This window comes from Rhipicephalus microplus, chromosome 5 (genome assembly GCF_043290135.1).
Source record: "Rhipicephalus microplus isolate Deutch F79 chromosome 5, USDA_Rmic, whole genome shotgun sequence".
Lineage (NCBI taxonomy): Eukaryota > Metazoa > Arthropoda > Arachnida > Ixodida > Ixodidae > Rhipicephalus > Rhipicephalus microplus.
This window is the reverse complement of record NC_134704.1, coordinates 172,529,485-172,550,899: the sequence shown is the minus strand read 5'-3', so window position 1 is coordinate 172,550,899 and position 21,415 is coordinate 172,529,485. Positions and strand designations below refer to the sequence as shown.

Sequence of the window (21,415 nt, the reverse complement as noted above, 5' to 3'; positions counted from 1 at the left end):
GTTACCGGGTTTATGACTTTTTGGGAGGATGTAGAAGCGACCTGGACGAGGGTATGCTGCTCGCATCAGTTTGTGGTCAGTGTTCGTTATCTTTTCTGCATCCAACAGTTTCTTTAGTTCTGTTGATACGATACGTTTGTATTCGTCTGTCGGATCACCTGGGAGGCGTTCGTAAAATCTTGAGTCGTCTAGTTGGCGGTATGCTTTTTGTAAGTAGTTGGTTGTATTAAGGAGTACAATTGCTCCTCCTTTGTCAGCGGGTTTTATTGTTATGTCTGTCCTTGATGCCAAATTTTTCATACTTATTTTATCAGATTTTGTCAAGTTTTCTCGGTTTCGTTTCTGTCTGTGGTATTCGTGCACTATATCTTTCTGTACTGCGGTGATATAAAGGTCCAAGCACTTGTCTCGATTACTGTTCGGTTTCCAATCATTTGATTTACGACGGCGAATTGTTTCGTGGTTAGAAGGCCTGTCCAAGAAATATTCGCGCAACCTTAAGCTTCGAGCGAAGTTGTCGAGGTCTCGGAGCAAGTGGAATTCATCGAAAAATTTTGTGGTCGGGCAGAAGCTTAGTCCCTTAGATAGCAGTTTTCCTTCGTCAGGTGACAAGCTCGTGTCCGATAAGTTTACAACCACAGTGTCACAGGGTGTGTTCCTAGATGGGTGCTCGTTTGTACCATTAGTGATTTCCTGGGTGGTGGTGTTGTAGTGATAAGGAACTATATCAGGGAACGTGGGTTTGGGCACATGGTCTCTTTTGAGTTTATGAGTTTTTGTGGTCATGATGGCTTGGTATTTATTCTGCTCAAATTCTGTTGATCGCGTGATTTCTTCGTTCGATAAAGTGTCGTGGCGGAGAATGGTGTTGGTCATACCGACCAGTTTCTTCACCTGCTTATCACTGTGAGCTCACGGAGGATCTACTGGACTATATGCAACGCTACGGCCACTCAACCACCATGCCTGCCTACACAAGACCGGCCACAGGCGCACCTCCAGTCGAGCAGGTCTCATGGAAGTTCCCTAAACATGCACCCACATCAGCCATCATCGGAAACTCGCAAACAAAGTATTTACATCGGCATTTCAACCCGCAAGAGAATACGACACCTGCAATCATTTCCATCCACGGAGCCTCCACATTCGACATCAAGAAAGAGCTTGCCGGCATACCACGATCTGTGACCACGCTCATTTTTCACGTCGGTACGAGCGAGCAAGGATTTCGGAGCAAGGAGCAAGGACATGCAAGGATTTCGCCACAACAAATTTGGGGTTTTACGAGCAAACTGTAGTGACGAAACGTGTCCAAGCGGACGCTCCAGGGATAATCTTCATTACAAGGGGTTGTCTGGCGTCTACCTTCACATTAATGCAATTTCTAAGTGGAGTACTATACAGTCGAACCTTGATATATCGAACGGCGCGGCAATCGCGAAATAGTTCGATATATCCAGAATTCGATATAAAAAAATCACGAAAAAAATCTGTCAACAGCTTGCCGAAAACGACCAACGAACCGTTCAAGCGTGGTGCAGTAAATACTCACTTGAAGATTCCAACATAGTATTTATTGTGTTGGTTTAAAATATTGAAAAAGAGTAGCCTGCTTTTTGTTGGCCATGGCGTGTTTGACGACTGCGTCCTCAATATAGTCCAGGCGATCCATAAGTGATAGGCCGGTGCCTTCAATTGCGCCGCAGTGGCGGCGAACAAGGGCCAAGACAGCTACGACCTCAGCCAACGCCTCCTCTAAACAATGCCTGCGGAATGGCTCGCGCTCCCAGCGGAGTTGGCCTGCCTTCAGTTCTGAGCAAGCGCCGCGCGGTCTGTCCGGCGCACCGCTAAACGAAAAAAAAGTTTGCGGATACCAGTTTACCGGGTCTGAACTGCGCATGCGCGTGCCTTACGGGCGTTTACCGGGCACGCTTAAACGCCCAAACGCCCGACATGCTTTCAAGGTTGCCGTTACCGGCTTCCCTTTGAGCCGAGTCAAGTCGAGCCAAACAAAATGTAAGAAAAAAAAACAAAATGGCTACTTCGAGGCCCGCTACCAGCATGGCTAAAGTGTTCTAGAAAGGGGTAGTGGGCTGACTGGAGGCCGTGCACTGACGCACTTTATGTCTCACCTGGTAGATGGCGCCACCACCACCTGCAATGGAAGCGACGCGTTGCTGCTCTCGGCCAACGCAGCGCGAAGGTTAGTTTGCCAGCGCTTCAAGCACAAACTACTCTTGTGCAACGCCTGTTCATAGCCATTTTCGTTGCTTTTCTTCTTTTGCCTGAGCATATTCTTGCTTTGGCCGTCATTCTGGCGCATGAAGTATCGCTAAACATGAGCGCGTCACCAGCGGGATGCAATATACGCTGTAAACAGCCTGTTTTGTATTGCGCTCTCGCAGTTTTATTGCCTTTAGATAATTGATTTATGAAACCACTTTCTCCTTATGAAGCACGCCGTAGTGGAGGACTCCGGAAATTTTAACGTGCACTGACATCGATTGCCTTTAGATAAAAGCGACTAATGTTTTCATGATTACTAATTTAATAAGTCACAGAGTGGCAATATAAGCGGCACACATTTCTCTACCAATATGCTAGCATTTGTACTCAATAGTAACTTTAGTGAAGTCGTACTCTCATTAAATAAAACAATATTACTACAAACTTAAGCACCTTACGCGCTCTCAGCTGATATATTCTCCTGAAAAGTGCAAGAAAATTTGTGGTAGTGCACAGAAGGAAAGACCTATCCTAATCATGCCCAAGAAATAAAAGTGAATTTGTAATGAAGGTGTGGAAAAAAATATAGACAACAATCGTTCACGGGAATAAGTTAAAAGTTTATTTGGTGGGGCAGCACAACGACCGCACTCCACAAAAGCCATGCGTATCAATCACTTTCATTTTTTTTTTCTCAAAGTGAAAGCAGATGGAAAAAGCTGAAATAGCTTGAAGAGGGCCTTGCCCCAATATGTACTTATCAGCGTGTGCGACAAAGAGCATGTCTCCTAAAACAGCCTAATAGATGCTGGAAAAATATTCACAACTACAAATAATCACAGAGAGATGCTAAATATATTCAATAGCGCACTTGGCATAAAAAAGTTCACAAAAACACATGAACACTCAACACATATTGTTCACACACTAAGTAAAGAAACTGAATCAGAAGAAATACTGAAAATGACAAATAGACACATTTCCATTCAAATAACACGCATTTTTATAGAGATCTACAGATGTTCTCGTAGATCATATTAATCGCACTGTTGATGGTACGCCAAGGACCAAAGTCACCATTCACAATTGAATTAAGCAGAGTTGCCACTTAGTCAAGGGTTTATTGCTATAGTATGCATGGCGAGTGGCCACATACTATTTTGCTTGTTTTCCAAATCTGGCATTCTCTTGTATTTGGGTCAGTGAAACAGAAAAAGAATATTCAGAAAGAATTCATACATCAAGTTTAACCTACACTTGTAAAATCCACACAGGAACAATATTACATTTTTAAAAATCTTCTAAAGCAAGGAAAAAATATTTAACAGCAGCGGCTTATCTTTAAGTGCTTTGCTTTCTGGCGTTTGCCTGCTCTGTCTGTATTTAGCCCCTTAATGTAAAAATGAAGTCGTGTAACAACATAGAATTGTATTATTTTTTGAGAGAGCATTGAGACATGGCTTGGGCACCCAACCTCTTGCCCAAGCCTTGCTTTCACAATGGTCCGCACATCTAAAATGCTGCCTGCATGGAGTTGTTCACAAGAAAAGCAGCCCGTGAACAAGTCTTCAAGCTTCTTTATGAACCGAAATAGGCAAGCACTTGGGTAGATGAGTCCACCATTGTCACGAAATAGTGTCAACCTTGCAAGCTGAAAGCTTTCGTCTGGGGCAGGCGCGGTAAGTAGTATCAAACAATCTTTACAATTGCTTTTCAAAATGCACTTTCGTGCCACGTAGCCAGCAATGTATAATATAATTCTCAAGTCGCTCCTCGCAACATGCTGGCTGTGGTCCTGGGAAGGTATAACCAACGCCTGCGCATTCGGAGAAGAGCTCGGTGCCAAATCCATGCCTGCTGCATTTTGCGATATTGGCAATTTCTTGTTGCTGTTCGCTTCACCCGGGCTCGTCGGATTTGCAGTGCTCGTTTCAAATAGCGGCAAGACACACATTGTGCACCTGAAAGAAAGGTGCAGTGAATTAGGTTGCAATAACTGGCAAGAAATCTTTCGTAGCGACAAGAGCTATAGCTGTCATACTAGTAAAAATGCACATTATAAATACCTTTTTTATCAACCTGGCCAAGACACTTAATGCTGAAGTACATTTCGTTGCATGTAACCACATGGTCCATTAGCTTCTTCGTAAAAAATCGTTCTTCATAGTCTTCGTGAGATATTGCTCCAACGCAAATGCACATACGATCACTTGTTTTCAGCACTTCTTCTGCTGCTGCCTCTGTTTTCACGGTGCCTTCTTTCAACAGGGTACCTCTGATGAACACTTTGCAGTAGCTCGCAATGCGTGATAAAAAAAACATGACCACTTTTTCCGATCGTACTTCATTCTTCGGTGTCAACACGGACGTGCAGTACACAATGCCTTTGTGATCTGGAAAGATGTGCTTAGTCCAGTGCGGCGATGGTACCTCAAGACAGCTAAATAACGACATAGACTTGCGGTCTTCCTGCGGATTTTCTGAAGAAGAAACTTCTACATCGGTGGCCAGCTGTTCGTCTTCTGGCCTCGATTCTGCAGTGTCTGGATCCGGAGTATTTACGGCGTTTGTGTGCAACACCGTCGAGTTGCCACTCGTGCACAGCCGGCGCTTCACTGGCGAAGCATGGCTCTCAGACTTCCTTTTTCGAGGCGGCCTTTCTTTCGCTGCTTTTTTGGTGAGATACGATGGCAAATTTGGCAAAATAGTGGGAACAGCGTCACTACTCAACATAGGCCTCCCGCGTGGGATCCGCACTTCTTTACCGCCGATGGTGTGTACATAATCGCGAATTACGTACCGAGGCTCGAAGTGGAGTTCACAAACCGCACTTGTGTCTTCGAGTGGCTTGTCCGCACGGTGTAAATTATTCTCCCACAGTCTTCTGATGATGATAATGAAAAACATTTATTGTAAAAGAGAGAGGTACGGGGCCAAAGCATGACCCTGCTACATGGTCGGCGTCCTTAGTCCGGGACACCGCATGACGAGGCCCCTACTCGCGCCCGTCTCACCAGAGCCCGTTGAGACTCTAGTGATGAGCTGTCGAGGAGGGCAGTCTCCCATGCCTCTCGGGAAGGGGTAGGGGAAGGGGGTAGGTGGGGATTTTTCGGACATGCCCATAGCATGTGGAAGATATCACACGTCTCCCCACAGTGTGGGCACCGCCCATCTGTGTTCGCATCGAAATGCTTTAGGATTGCAGGACAGAGTAGAGTACCTGTCTGCAGGCGCCTTAGAGTTCGCTCTTCCGCCTTACTCAGCCCCTTTGCAGGAGCCGGGTAAAGGCGGTGAGTGTCACGATAATAGGTGAGAATTTCTTTGAACCGCAGCAGCGGTGTATTGGCCTCCGAGTCATAAGAGCCAAGGTGAGGAGCCCGGTGGGTAAGCGCTCGGGCGGCCGCGTCAGCGACCTCATTACCTCGTAGGCCCTGATGGCCAGGAGCCCATACGATGCGTTTCGGGGCTGGATCAGCGAGAGCCCGTTTTAGAATTTGGCTGGCTAGGGGGGATATCTCTCCTACCAAGTAATGAGTACATGCTTTCCTGGAGTCCGTGATGATAACTTTCGAGTTGGGGTCCGCAGCAGCAAGCGCTATCGCGACTTCCTCAGCGCGCTCTGGATTTTGTGCTCGCAACGAGAGCCCATTGACATGCTTTTCCCGGTGAACTACAGAGGCCGTGTAAAATCCCGTGGGCGAAGGCCCTGCTATATCTACGTAGAATACACCAGGTCGGGAGCCGTGTTGCCTCTCAAGCGTCCGAGCCCGCGCCTGTCTTCTGCTTTCGTGCGTGTGCTTATCCATGTTACTGGGGAGTGGAGCGACCGAGAGCATATGCCGCCACAGTTCCGGAATACGCTCCGCCTCCTCTTCAGTGCAAGTGTGCTGTATATGTAAGCGGTTTAGCAGGCGGCGCCCGGGAGCCGTCTGCACGAGCCGCGTATATTGATTCATAAGGTGGGCCTCCCGCAACTCCTGGTAGGAGTTGAGCACACCTAACGCCCTCAGTTTGGCGTTGGAAGTGGCCACCGGGAGATCCAGAGCTCGTTTAGTAGCCTTACGAATGATGGCATCTATTCTTTCGTCTTCTTGCTTGTTAGTGCGAAGGTATGGGACGGCGTAGAGGATTCGGCTAGTCACGAAGGCATGCGCGAGCCGAAGCGCGTCTCTGCCCCGCAGACCACCCCGCTTGTTGAAACGCGGTGGATCATGCGCCCTACCTGTTCGCCTATTCTCTTGAGTTTCGCTATAGTGGAGTCCGGTCTGAGTCTGTGGTGAATGAACAGGCCCAGAATTCGGAGCTCCTCCACCTCTCTGATGGGAACCCCAGACAGGGAGATGTGTATGGCTGACTTATCTCTTGGATTCGCTCTAACGTGCAGAAGCTCTGATTTGTTTGGAGCACATTGGAGTCCACAATCGTTGGCATACGCCTCGACTATGGATGCGGCCTGCTGAAGGCGTTCCTGCATTTCACCAAGGCTCCCTTTAGTGGTACAGATTGTAATATCGTCGGCATATACTGCGTGTTGTGTGCCTTCCACCCTGGCCAATTCGCTTGGAAGGCGCATCATAGCAATGTTGAAAAGGAGTGGTGATAACACTGCTCCCTGTGGGGTACCCCGTGTTCCCATAATGTACGGGCCATATTCCTCGTCCTCGATCCGAAGAAGTGCCTGGCGTTTAGAGAGAAAATCTCTGACATATGCAAAGGCCTTAGCCCCGCAATCAGTGGAGCTCAAGTTAGCCAGGATGCTGCTGTGTTTAACATTGTCGAAAGCCCCCTTCAGATCAAGGGCGAGGATGGCTTTATCATTGTGTTGCATACTTATGGGCTGTATGACGGCCCTATGGAGCTGGAGAAGGACGTCCTGTGCAGACATGTGTGGGCGAAACCCAAACATGGTGTCTGCAAAGAAGCCCTTGCCCTCAAGGTATGGGGAGAGGCGATCCCGTACCATCGTCTCCATGAGCTTGCCCGCGCACGAAGTCAGTGATATGGGCCTCAGATTTTCCGTATTCACGGCCTTGCCTGCTTTAGGGATAAAAGCCACAAGTGACGTTTTCCATTCGGAAGGGAGCGCACGGCCGTCCCAGATCTCGTTCATGTATTCCAATAAATGGAGGTAGGCTGTGTCAGGGAGGTTTGCCAACAGCTTTACTGTTATGCGGTCCAGCCCCGGAGCCGTACCCCTGCGCATTTTAGCTAAAGCCGCTTTAAGGTCATGCAACTCAAAACGGGCATCGAGTTGGTGGTTAGGCTTACCAGAGTACGTGTACGCCGGCCCAGGCGGGTCCTCCGTACGACAGAGATACCTATCGCACAGAGCATCCGCAAGCTGTGCCGGAGTGCCTTGGTACCCTTGCAGAGCTCGCCGGAGCTGCTTCTGCGCCTCCCCTCTCGTTTGAGAGGGGTCTATGAGACTGCGAAAGAGACGCCATGTCCCCTTCGAGCTCATCTGACGAGCTGCGGCGTCGCAGCGGGCTATCCAATTTGAATCTGAGAGTTGGGCAGCATACGCTGCAGCTTGTTCCGTGAGTTGGGCTATGCGGATACGTAATTTGCGATTAGTCTTCTGCTTTTTCCAACGTTTTGTTAAGCTTCGGCGCGCCTCCCACAAGTGTAGGAGGTGATTGTCAACTGCGGGGGTTTCTTCGTTGGTTTGGAGGGTAGTAGTAAGTCTTTTCTGAATGTTGTTTACGTGTTGAGCCCATTCTGCATAGCCTCCAGAAAATAGTACGGGAGGGATAGTCTGATTGCGAAATTGGGTCCAATCGGTCAACTTGGCTTGACCGCATTTTTTATGAGCTGACTTTTCCAGGAGTGTGACCCGGAGAAGGCAGTGATCACTGCCTAGAGAATCGCCCAAGTTCTCCCAGGTAGCATCCTTAGCGTTTTTTACGAGAGAGAGGTCCGGACATGTGTCACGGGTTACCGAGTTCCCCACTCGAGTGGGGTACGCCGGATCCGTGAGCAGCGTGAGGCGAAGGGTGGAGATAAGCTCCGCCAGCTTACGTCCTCTGGCTTTCTCGTAGTGATAGCCCCAGTGAAGGCTGGGAGGATTGAAGTCTCCCACGATCACTAAGGGGTCCTTGTCTGCCAACTTGATCGCCCGGAGGAAGATTTCGCTAAAAGTTACGCGGGGCTTATGCGGGGGGCTGTATATATTTAGGATGTGTATTGACTGGTCGCGACGTCTGAGAGGCAGTACTCTGACCATTGTGTATTCTTGTTCAGTACTTAAGTTTAAATCGACCTGAATCGCGGTATATGCATTGTTCACCAGGATGCATGACGAGGGCCCCCCCTGGAAAGTGCTATAGCCAGAGAATTTAACGTCCAAACCGGGCTCCTGCAAAGCAAGCAAGGCGGGCATGTTTCCGAGGGACTGCAAGTAGAGCTGGAGGTGCGACCGTTTTTTCCAGGCTCTAAAACCCCTGCAGTTCCATTGTATAATCTCAAATTTTTTAGATATTTAGCTTGTTTATTAGATTGGCTAGCCATCTTTTAGTATTTATTTACGGTGCAGAGGACCGGTCCGGACCTGGAGCCGGCCCCGAAAAGCCTTCTTCTGCTGCCTGACGGGAGGCCGGCTTGCGCTTAACCTGCGGGGAGTCGGTCTGAGTGGTGTTTTTAATTTGGGCGATAACCCAGGGCTGCATGGCTTTAAGAACTGAGTTAGAGACCTGCGCCACAATTTCGGGAAGTGCTTGCGTTAAGGCTGCCGTGAACATGTCCTGAAAGGACTCGCGGACTGCCGACATAATTTGAGTGGTGAGGGCTGCCACGCTCGCCTCTAATTGCTCGGTTTTTTGCTCTAGGGACTCGATGCGACCGATGGATCCGGTAATGGAAGCTGGTCCAACTACCGTGTCCGCGTCCTGCCGCGAGACGCCAGTGAGGCGGGATGTGACGGAAGAGCCGTCATCCCTGTCCTCTGCCTCGGCTTCCTGCACTGGCTCGGATGACCCAACCTGCTTCGCTTCTAATTCCTGAATTTTGCGCGCAAGAATTTGGTTCTGGCGCCTGAGCTCCCCTATCTGCTGCTGTAGGGCGGTTTCGGTAGGGGAGGGAGAAGAGGAAGGTGCAGAGACTGCCCCACCCCAACAGCTCACCTGTGCTTGGACGGGTGTCAAGGGTGGGAAGTCCTTGACCAAGGCAGGAGGCTCCGTCGGGGTCCCAGGCTTTACATTGGTGGAGTGCCCGGTATCGGTCTTCTTGAGTTTTGGCTTATTCGACTTGGCGGCTGGTGCTTTCTTGGGGCCAGCCTTGGGAGTCGGAGCCTGTTTGTTCCCCCCGTTCCCCCCCGTTGTCCTCGGCTTGGATCCGCGTGGGGATCCCGACTTGACCGGCTGCCGGAACCGTCCAGCACAACCGGGAGCTCCAGTCTTGTGGCCACCGCCGCAGAGGAGGCAGCTCGGAATGCACTGGTGTTCCGTAGGGCCGTCAGGAGTAGCAGCAGGTACCTGAACGCCGCAGCTTGTGCAGCGGCCGGGCTGCGGGCGCGGGCAAGTATCTGCTCGATGGCCCACTGTGCCACAAAGTGGGCATGCAGGCACTGTCTTCTTATACAAGCGAACAGGGAGCCGCTCGCAGTTGTATAACACCGTCCGTGGCACCTTGGTCCCCGCGAAGGTGATCACCGCAACCGGGGTGTCCCCAAGCTTGCGCACAGACACTATATTTGGCTCAGCACTGAGCTTGCTTTTCACAGTTTCGGACGTTTCGTCTTGAGAGACATGCACGATGCCCCGACAGAACTCACCGGAGAGTTTGGGATGTCCCCGGAATGTTAGCTGGCGGCCCCCGACTGGCAGCTTAATGTCCCGGAGGAGTCTCTCGGCGGCGTCCACTGATTTGAGCGTGCACACAAGTACATTCTGATCCCAGAGGGGCCACACCGCAAGTCCCACACTTGCGTCGGCTCCGAGGATGCTGCGGACTGCAGCACCGGCTTCTCCAGGACCAAACGTGGCCTTGAGGTCGAGCGTCTCACGCGGTTTCAGCACCACTATGACGTCGTCTTCTTCGATGCGCGGCGTGTTCTTCGGCCGCCACTGGAGTTGCTTGGCGCGCTGCGAGGCGACGCTCGGCGCGTTCTTGCCCTGTGCTTGCTGAGGGCGAGACGCTGCTTGTTGTTTGGCTGCAGGAGCCCTGGCGTCTCTCGACGCCACTGCTGTGTTCTTCCTTCCGCGCCAGACGCGGACCATATCCTGGAGGTACTCTTCCTCGGTTGGTAGAGGTGTCTCGGTTTGAGCGGTATCCATCTGTATTATCTGTAGGGACTCCGGATCGTAGCCGGTGATTTGATTTGGAGACGCCATTACCGGGGAAACCCCGGGCAGGGCCAGCGCGGCCCTTACTGCGGTTAGGCTTAACTCCGCAGTGGTTTGGCGAAAGCTTCAAGTGACCAAAAAAGGGTCAGAAGACGGCCCACCTTGACAAGACGTGATGTCTTCGGTTGCGGCTGACGTTCTTGGAGACGGTGGTAGATGGCTTGCAGGAGGACGACTTGATGTGACGCAAATAATTGCGATATTTCACAGAGCCGACGTGGTATGCGACCGCTCCCGTCGATCGACGCCAGCGCCCCCCCCCCAGTCTTCTGAGTCTCTCATCCCTGGAGACGACGAACAGTGACGGTTTTGGAGCACCTTTCACGTGAACGTAGCCCGTCTGGCATCCGGGCGCACAACAATGGTTCTGGCGACGTGGTGCCATTCCGCACTAAGTGTCGATGACCGCGAGGTGTTCACTACCAATCTACATTATTCACAACTATAAGAACTGAAAAATGGAACGTATTGACAAAGCACTGCTCGGCCGTAAACCTGCAGCGACGACGACACACAGCCAACACAGAAGCGAAGTGAAAAGGTGAAAACTCCCATGGATGGATGGATGGATATGGCTGTACCCTTTAGATCGGGCGGTGACTAGCGCCACCAAGCCGTAATACCTAATGAACCAAAAACTATATTTATTTTTTCCTTAAAAAGTGAGTTTGAGGATTCGTACTTTGCAGTGAACAGTTTAATTTTCACTCGTGCCTTGACTTTAGCCACCAATCAGATAACCTCCTCCTAGTCAAGTGTACCCGCTTAAAGTTTATTTTGCCCTCCCGGTCCCTAAACCCCAGTGCTTTGAAAAACTCTGCGCCATCATCCTGAACTATAGGGTGAAGCCCTTTACAGAACATTATCAAGTGTTCAGCAGTTTCGTCTTCCTCTCCACACGCACTGCATACTGTGTCTACCCCTTCGTATTTGGCCCGATATGTCTTGGTTCGCAGTACTCCCGTCCTGGCCTCAAACAGTAGAGAACTACCCCCGAGTATTATCATAGATCCTTTCCTTGGCAATTTCCTGCTTAAAAGTTCGATAGATCTCTAGTGCTGACTTCTTAATCATGCCCATTCTCCACATGTCAGTCTCCGTTTCCTTCACTTTCTTCTTAACCGATAGTTCTTTTTGGTTTGGCCACCTGCTGTTTTCTAAGTATTTACCAGTCAACTTCCTGGTTCGCTTCCTCCATTTTGTATCGACATTCTTCATGTACAAGTAGCTGAAAACCTTCCTAGCCCAACGCTCTTCCCCCATTTCTCTCAATCGCTTCTCAAATTTTATCTTGCTGCTAGCTTCCCTGCCCTCAAATGATGTCCATCCCATATCACCTTGTACTCCCTGATTTGGTGTATTCCCGTGAGCTCCTAAAGCAAGCCTACCTATTCCACGTTGCTTAATTTCCAATTTCGCTACCTTAATTTCGCTACTATTGCTGACGATGGTAGCGCCGCCACGCGGGCACTCAAGAAAACGAAAACTCGTTGACATTTTTTGCGCTACGGCAACGTACCCTCTCCCCGTAGAGTGGGCTCACTACCCATTATTCTAGAACACTATAGCATGGCGCCGCGGACACGCTACTCGCCTTCCGACGGTAAAATTATGCTCGAAGAAGTTCTTGCGCTGAAATCTTTCGAGAATGCTTCGTGGTGGCACACAATCACTGAAAGAGTGTTAATGCTACCGCGGTGGACACTCGTGAAGTCGATTCTGATGCCGATCACCGTAATGATGATGTTTTTTTCAGAGTTAGGTTTAAATCATAGCGCAAATAAAGAAAACAAACATAAAGTTCTGTTTTGTAACGAAAAAATCAATGGCATTGTCCAATTTTTTTCTTTTCAGATTTACTCAGTAAACGCAAAGACTTTCTACTTTGCGCATACGCATGCAGATGCGAGGGCCACGGCCGCGAAGGCGTTGCGAGCGTTTTTTGGGCGTATTTTGGGCGGTACGTGCCAAAAGTGCAATAAGCTCGTTTCAACGCTATCTGGCTTGACGCCCTCCGGTAACCCGGTATACGCAAAAAACGTACCGGAGTGCCGGACAGACTAAAATCCTCTTTGCGGGCGGTACCAGCTAAGCTTTTTTCATCTGCGGCCCATAGGGGCGCGTCAGTCGAGAGTTGTTCGAGACCTGCAACTGTACACCGCTATTTCGGAGGCTATGCAAAGTGTTGCGTTGTTGCACCGTCCGGCACAGGTGACGCTAGCGACCGAGGCGAGGGAAGCAGAAAGTAAAATACGGTTTGAGGAGCGACTTAGACATTTAGATGAGAAGAACTGGGCAGTCAGAGTGCACAGATACCTGTACCTGAAAAGTGTGGACACCCAATGGCGGAAGAGGACGCGAAAGCTGGCGACTAAATATAACTTGACCGCGGCAAATAAGCAAAGGGGGCCAGTTAAAAAGCAAGTGAGGGAAACAGAGACGCTCATGTGGAAAGAGAGGATGGAAAAGAAGGGATCGCTGGGAATCTACAAGGCAAGCAAACAAGAGATCCGGAAAGAGAACTTTTATGACAACAATAAAGGTAGTGCGTTGCTCTTTGAGGCGCGGGCTGGCTGCTTGAGAACTCTAACTTACAGGAGCAAATATTTGTCACAGGATGAGACATGTGTTGGATGTGGCATAAATAAAGAAACAATCGACTACATAGTCATGGAATGCCAAAAGATTCAGCCGGATAGAAATGGGGGGAAGGTCACACTTCCTGAGGCGCTGGGCTTCGCGGTTGATGGAAGCATTAACTGGTCAGCAGTAGGTATCACTAAGCAGCGGCTGGAGTATTGGTGGAGGAAAAGCAGAGAAGTCGATAAAATAACATCCCAGCCGAGAGTAGCGGCTGGGCAAAATTAAAAAGACATTCGAGTTGAGGGACAAAATTTAAACTCGAACTATTAAGGTAGGCTAGATGGCGCATGCCGTCACCCAGATTCAAAGGGGAGGCCTTTAATCATAATCATCATCATTCTAAAATAAAGGAGAGAAAGGGTGTGGCAGCCGTTTTTCTTCTCATGCGGCAGGCATCTTCAGCTGATGTCGGGAGCGGGGCACCATCAGCGCTTGTGGGATCCACCTCGGCAGAGTCTTCATTTGGCTGCTCAGCAGTAGCTTCGGCGACAATCTTCACATCCGTGAGCCCCGCCGTTCGGAGTTAGGCCTGTCGCGCACCACAGCGCGCGACAGGCCTAACTCCGAACGCACGACACTACGAGCACAACGACCGATGCCTGCCGATGCTACGGGGGAGGAGCTTGCAACAAGTGCGCAGTGTGCCGTTGACACCATAGAGACTGCAAGGCTGCGGCGTGAGTCCGGGTTTAAAGCACACACATGGCGCGCCCACGCCGGCTCACCTGACTGCTTTTCCTTTCCCGGCGGCAGCGCGGGCCGCGTCCGGTGGGTGGTGGTAGTGGTTACAATGAAGAGGAAAAAGGCACCTAATTTCTGTCTGCCTTCAGGCGACACGGCGCAGTGCCTTATAGGGGTGGGGGGAAGGAGGGATAAAAAGAATAGAAGGAAAATAGACGGAGAAGAAGCCAGCCAAGCGAGAGAAAAAAGAAGGAGATAGGAAAGTGGGGATCCGGTCGAAGCAGTCCAAGGGCGGGGCACCACAATGCGAGAGCTGCACGGCTTCAGGAGACCGCGGAGGGCGAACCAGTCGGCGGGAGCTACGCTGAAGTCGGAGATCGCGAGGGCACAACCGTCCAGCTTGAAATCCTGCGAGCGAATCCCCCCGCGTCCGGTGGTGGTGGTAGTGGTTACAATGAAGAGGAAAAAGGCACCTAATTTCTGTCTGCCTTCAGGCGACACGGCGCAGTGCCTTATAGGGGTGGGGGGAAGGAGGGATAAAAAGAATAGAAGGAAAATAGAAGGAGAAGAAGACAGCCAACGAGAGAAAAAAGAAGGAGATAGGAAAGTGGGGATCTGGTCGAAGCAGTCCAAGGGCGGGGTGCCACGATGCGAGAGCTGCACGGCTTCAGGAGACCGCGGAGGGCGAACCAGTCGGCGGGAGCTACGCTGAAGTCGGAGATCGCGAGGGCACAACCGTCCAGCTTGAAATCCTGCGAGCGTCCCCGCGTCCGAGACAGTCGTCTGCGTCCTTTCTCTCCTATACTTTCCTCCTCAATCTTTACCTCCCACTCCCCTTTCCCCCACGCGAAGCCGTGTCGGTGCCTTCGTATTGAAAGACGATAACAGCTCCGCGCTTTTCTCTTCACTTTCCTCATTCAAGGACCTCTACCACAGCCTCTACCGCAAGGCTGCGGCGCGCGTACGCCGCTACCTTAAATGTGGCGCTCTCGGCGCCATCGATGTGTGCAGTATTCGTAAACGCCCGCCGCCTGTCAATGGAGCGCGGGCGGTTTGGGGTGGCTGAGTTCGAAATATCCATTATATGTCAAACTTTGTTCGAAATGAAAAATCAATAATGCATGCGATTTCCCGCGTTATATAGGAACTGTTCGATATAGGCAATAATTTGATGTATCCGTGTTTGATATATTGAGGTTTGACTGTAATACTATAATGAATGTATAAGAAAAGAAAACAAACTGCAAAACCCTTTGCCTAGAGTTCATTCGACGCCGAACTTGTCGTTTTTAGTCCCAGCGACTTGAGAAAGTCGACCTATCGCTGAAGACGACTTCATTCCAGTCTGCTGAACTCCACGTTTGCACAGACAGTGCAAAATGCAGTCGGTATGTCCTCTGCCTCTCCATGATGTGGGGCTTCTGTGCCACAGCACAGTTTTCACGCCCTGCATCCAGCAATCTTCTACGTATGGTGTAAATGGGCGCATCCAACTACAGAGAGTCTCTAATGTCTCTTACCGATATATATAAGGACCTGCTATTACAATAGCAACAAGTCTACTTCATCTTCAGTGTATCTGTGCCTTCCACTTCACTCATTGTCTGCGATTCTCCCCCGTCCTTCGGAAGATTTGAATGGCACAGTTTACCCCACTTCTTAACCTTCCCAGGAGACGGCAGATAACCCGCTGCGAAAGGCCTTGGATACTCAGATCCACCATGCGCCTCCTCTCGTCGGCTGGAACCTGTGGCGGCATTCTCGCAGCTGAAGCATTGTCTGGAAGCACACCAATTTTATGCTTTTTGAAGATGGCATTGACCAATAGCATTAGCTAGCACGGGCAGCGATAAAATCTACCAGTCTCACTTTCGTTACACATTATCTTCAATACGCATATTTGACAGTTTAAACTCACAAAGACTATGAGCAATACTCGGACCAGATCGCACCTCAGTGTTAGAAATGCTCGCACACCAGACGCGAACACGCGAAATTATTGTAGAACTAGTTCGACCACCAGTGATAATGCGTGACAGTTCGACGCTTCGCGCGATGTACAGAAGAAGACGCGCCCCAACGACGACCATTTGGTCGACGGCTGACGCTCTGTTCGCCGCAATCAGCGCCGGTGTGTACCGCTGTAATCTAACTTTCCGTTTACCGCCGAAAAGTTTGGTCAGATTAACAGTTTTCTCCTGATTGATTGATATGTGGGGTATAACCTCCCAAAACCACCATACGATTATGAGAGACGCTGTAGTGGAGGACTCCGAAAATTTCAACCACCTGGGGTTATTTAACGTGCACCTAAATTTGAGCACAAGAGCACACAGCATTTTTGCCTCCGCCGGAAACGCAGCCGGGATTCGATCCCGCGACCTGCGGGTCAGCAGCCGAGTACCTTAGCCACTAGACCACCGCGGCGGGGCAAAGCTTTACCAGTCGCGAATCGCTGAACTGGGAGAACCAAAACGAACTTTAAGATACTAAACACCGTCATGCAACTCGCGTCAACACATGTTGCAATACAGGCAGATGAATTTCGCTGTCCACTGGAGATTCAGTAATGTAGGCAAGAAATATTCTAGATCAATCACCAGTGCCATGTAGAATGAAAGCAGAAAATTCAGAGCTCGTAGAACTGCATTGATTATATCTGTAGCAATCAACATGTTTATGTACATGACACAGAGCTTAAATTGGTCAGCAAATGGTCCTTACTTGCTGTATCAGCTCGGTGCTTTCGTACGGAATCGTCAAAACCATTTCAGGATTAAGCCTACATGCAGCCTAAGAATAGCTATGCCTTCAGAAAAATTACTAGAAAATGCAAACTGTTTTTACTCTTCTCCCACAGTTCATGAAAAAAATGAATTCAATTTTATTTGAGGCACAACTTAATTAGTACTGATTGAAAATAAATAATTACTATTTTATAATACATAAGCTATTGTACCTTCTTCATAACACGTCTTATTTGCAATAGCTGCTTGTTTGTGACACCTATGGTAGCTTTTAGTACTGTTATTAAGATTTCATGTTCAATGTATCAAATATCATACAGTGGTCATTACAGGGTTAATAGACTCAGACACGCAGTGCTAATACAAAAATGAACCATCTTTATTATGCATTTATTTGCAAAGGTTCTTAACGGCTGATTACGGTTATGTCCTCGCTTGATGATGTGTCGCTATTTTCAAGCTCTTGGTCACTGCTGTGCTGGGAGTCACAAGAGTCACCTCTCAACAGAGGCTGCACAGATTTGAGGAACTCCACGTAATGACAGTTCTCTGCAATTTCTTTCTTCAGTTCTTCAATCCTGAATATAACAGACACAAATAAAAACAATTACACGTGGCTTCTAAAAGCTCCATTTACATCTATTGCCCCTGGCCCGCATACTTTCTGCTTTGGACCTGCCCACACAGCACATCACAGACACAGCATCCGCCCAGCATGCCAATGTGTTTTCACCTTCATCAACTGTGTATTGCCGTCGATCAGCAGGCTTGTCTATGTGCCCTACACATTTTCTTCGTTGTTTTCATTCAAAGCGATGAAGCCCACACACTTTTACCAGGTTTACTGTCTTTGTTACTTTGCGCGTCTTTAACATTATTGCGCACAATTCACATGAACTCTATGCCAAAATTTTAATGTTCACACAGAGTTCTGCTGACATACAGGAGCAGTTTTTTTTCCCACTTTGGTTGACATTGTGTACTTTCTTTTACGAAATGAATCTAACAAAAAACTAATTAAGGGCACAGGGTAGGGCCACTCTGAAAAAAAGGATCTTTGCAATTTGGGAAGGGTATCCCTTCATGCATGTTTTCCACATTCGTGCTTTTTTAAGCAGCACTTTTTGTGGCTCAAAACAAGCTTTTCCGAACGCAAGTCATGAGTGAAATCACGCTCTAGAGCAAGCCTCTTGTATGTGCTCTGAGCTTACAGCCTATTTTTTCTATTACAAACTTCATGTGAGAAGGTCAAAATGCTTGTCTAGAGTCAGCTGTGTATGCAAAATTGTCGGGTAACTTCCAAGGCAGTCTAAGGCACTGTGCACCTTTATATATTCACAGCTCGTCTTTGAAGCGCATCAGTTCGAACACTTTCAGCTCTTAGCTTCATTACACATTGCGTTTGTCGTGCTCGTCGGTTAGCTTAGATGCTGGGGTAAAGAAGGTCTTGAGCAAGCGTACATTTCGCAGCAACCCAAATACTACTTCTGTTAATGTGAATAAACGCCAGTGACATACAGAGGTGCTAAAGGCTGAACCAGCAGGCTCTTCATTGTTGAAACTATGCCTTTCCAGTTTCCTTCAAGGTGAATAACATGCATAGTGACAATGGGTATGCTTTAATCGATAGGGCTATTATTTGTCATGCATTTAAACTTGAATAGCACATAAGAATGGCCCGGTGTTAGTGATGAGTTTATGATTTCATGAAATTACAATACGCAAACAACCAATAAGAGAAAGACGAAAGAAAAGAGCATGATTGGGAACGTGTGCGAATCTGGAAACCATTGTGAGCTGTCTGGCTGGAAGTGCAGACAAGGCGCAATGTGTCTGTCATATCATTACACGTCAATACAGCTAAAAGCCATCAATCTGAAGTAGAGAATCGATAGATATCATCGCTAACACGCAGGTATTGTTAATAGTGAATTTTAGTTCGTCTAGACATCCTTGCTTCTGTGTAATACGAGGTCACTGCTGCAGTAACCGTGAGAGGCCAGACAGGTGGGGCCATCTGGAGACACAAAGAACCTGACAAGCTGGAAACCTATTCTATTTCTCCGCTAGTGTGCATTCCCTACACTGATATTACATTGACCCTTTCGTGCCTACCTGAATGGGGCGTGCACCAGAACTCCCCAATATACATAGCTAACTGAGACACAGGAGCGAGCATTTCTGAAGTGTGCATCCTAGGGTACCTCCTCATTGCTGCTTCAAATGGCAACCATTTTGGTATTGCTGTTCTGCAAAGGGTCAATCGAAGCAAAAGTTATTCACGGCATAGCGAACTGTGGCGATTCCCTGCTCCAGACTGTCGTATCCAACCCTAGACAACACCTTTTGAGGCGACGACAGCAATGCTGGTGACAAGGCTGGTGACACGGCATGGCTGAGCGTGTGCGCATAGCAGATGCAATGTTATCAAAGCAGCTGAGCCTCACGTCACTCCTTGTGGAGACTCTGTCACCTGTGGCATGCTCAGGAGGTGACCGTGAGGAAGCACTCCCCAAACTAAAAATGGCAAGCTTGCCGGCCGTTCTGAATTGTGCTAGATACCGGCAATATAAATCAATCAAACTTGGAGTCATAAAAGGCGATAGTTTTTCTTGAGGTACTTCGACGCAAAAATCTTGGTCTGTCTGTATGTTTGTATGTTTGTCCGCCGTAACAGTATCCCAAACAGCATTAAGCGATACCCCAAACGGCCGACCCCATCCCCAACGCCCACAAATATTGCTCAAGTTTCAGCGTTCACACTTGTGGGACTGTCAATTAAAAAGCAATTATTGTGCATATCTGAGGTTCCATACCAACGCATCAATATTTTGTATGTGTGGCTTTATACTAGAGAAGGTACACAAGTAATTCTAAAGAGCGTGGCATTTATTACGCTGCGCTGACTACAACCTGATGCTAAAAAAGGAAAGTGTTTCCAACGTTTTGCTAAGATGACACGGTGGTGGCACCGGCCCGTTACTTTGCGTTCTACACCTTATCGCCTCCGAGACAGGCGCGCATCTTTCTCTATGGGAGCGCACACCTTCCCTCTTTTTCGAAGACAACTGCCAAATAGCACTCGTGTCTAACGTACCTCGATGCGGTCGTTTGCCTTCGCTGCATGGATGGAGACTCTCTAACGCAGTGCTTCCAGAATACAATTCACTGATTTTTGTTGCGCTGAACATCAAATAAACATTTTATTCACTTTCTCCACATGCAAGACCTCTTTCAATGACATTTGCAGCGAAAGATGCAGATGCAGGACCAATTTTTTGTCCCTCAGTTGCATTTTGGGTCGCGAGTCGATTCTGGAGATCGATAGCTACTCCTGCATGCAAAAATCTTGACATGAGTAAATTTGATGTCAGTGCTCCTTTAAAACTAGTGCTGAATGCCGATTCTGCAACAATTTGTAGAAACAAGACACATGCATTCTTTCATGTAAATGTACAAACAAGAACTTGTGAAAGAGGGTTCTGATCTGTCACTGAAAGCCCAACCAACACATTCTTTACTATAAAACTTTGCAACCATCAAAATTATGATGGAGGACTTACGACACTTTCCAATTCGGTATCTTTTGAGTTGTAAACAAAAGGCTCTGATCCGACGGTCTATACAAAATTGGCAGTCCGATGCCAACATGGACGACATACAAGACCTCTGTACTTTAATAATTAAAGCACGAAAAAAAAACACGATGTGCAAAGATTTCATTCCTTTATGCTTTTTTCGGCAATGGAGATTATTTGAAAAAATATTTGGAACTTAGAATATGCCTAATTTCGTTCGCAAACCGAATCTTATACAATGCAATTCACTTCTTTACAATTTTCAAATGTTTGCTCATCCTTTCATCCTTAGTTGTGTCCAGTTAGAAACAATCTGCCTGCCTGCTAGTAACGGTTACGAGACATAGTGAGCACAGCTGAACAAACAAAAGCAAAAAGAGACCAGATTCTCTGTGTGAGATGCACATAAATATGGCAGCAAAATACTCGGCAAAGGGGGGGGGGGGGGGGAAAACAGAACAAATCAGCTTCACTGTCTTTGCGCTAAAGCCTCCATCGTTCCACAGGTTGTTTTTTGACATTCTATAACCACACAGCGCACAAATTGACATAAGAGTCTACAACGGCTGCATTTTGAAGATTGTACAGAGCTTAGTACACTCTAAAACACATGCTCCAAAACAAGTGCAACATTTTCACACCTTTTCAGATCTTGTAGGAGTCTGTAAAGTGCAGGAATGAGTTTCATCCATGCTTGATCACAGTACAGCTTGTTGGGATTTTCCGACTGTTTAACCAGTGCACTTAGTTGTAAATACAAGGTCTCTGAAATGATGAAAGCGACGAGTCAAGTGAAAGTGCTAGGCACATTGGTGGTGACAGCATCTCTAAAACGATGCACATTGACAAAATCCACATGCCTGACTTGTGTTCATTGGAGACAGTCATCCATAGCGTTTTGTTCAATCACTTAGAGGCAAGATTGCCACTGTGTTGCAGTTGTACGCATAGGAATGATGGAATGCACTTGATCTATATTAGCAACATTCAAGACGAGCACCAACACCTCAAATATGAATTTGCCTAGCAGTAGGCCCTATGTCAGAATCATTACTTTGTTGAAGCAGCACTTAATCAGTTCTTTTTTTATTGTCATGACATTGACGAAAGTTTTACTTATTTTTTGACAGGTAGTGCTTTCATATACAATTTTATGAATCACAGGGTGTCTTGAAAGTACTAGAACTGATTTTTTTATTAA

The 21,415-nt window shown here is 48.2% G+C and overlaps 1 protein-coding gene and 1 long non-coding RNA gene across 5 annotated transcripts in view; both read right to left on the bottom strand.

Annotated features, from left to right (window-relative positions):
- Positions 1-2,825: 2,825 nt before the first annotated feature.
- Positions 2,826-5,105, bottom strand: LOC142818024 (uncharacterized). Its single transcript, XR_012895487.1, has 2 exons — positions 4,293-5,105; positions 2,826-4,187 (listed from the first exon to the last, which is right to left on the bottom strand). It is a non-coding gene; the product is annotated as an uncharacterized LOC142818024 (long non-coding RNA).
- An 11,889-nt stretch (positions 5,106-16,994) lies between these two features.
- The window catches only part of LOC119173623 (uncharacterized), a 43,114-nt gene continuing 38,693 nt past the window's right edge, over positions 16,995-21,415 (bottom strand). For 2 of the 4 annotated variants that reach the window (XM_075896196.1, XM_075896198.1), the window contains exons 4-5: positions 20,856-20,979; positions 16,995-17,214 (exon numbers count right to left, since the gene is read on the bottom strand). In XM_075896196.1, the coding sequence (XP_075752311.1) occupies positions 17,043-17,214; positions 20,856-20,979 (296 nt within the window). In that variant the 3' untranslated portion in view covers positions 16,995-17,042. Of the gene's footprint in view, positions 17,215-18,701; positions 18,886-19,808; positions 20,043-20,855; positions 20,980-21,415 lie in introns of those variants that run through there. The other 2 variants (XM_075896197.1, XM_075896199.1) reach the window with 2 other exon arrangements.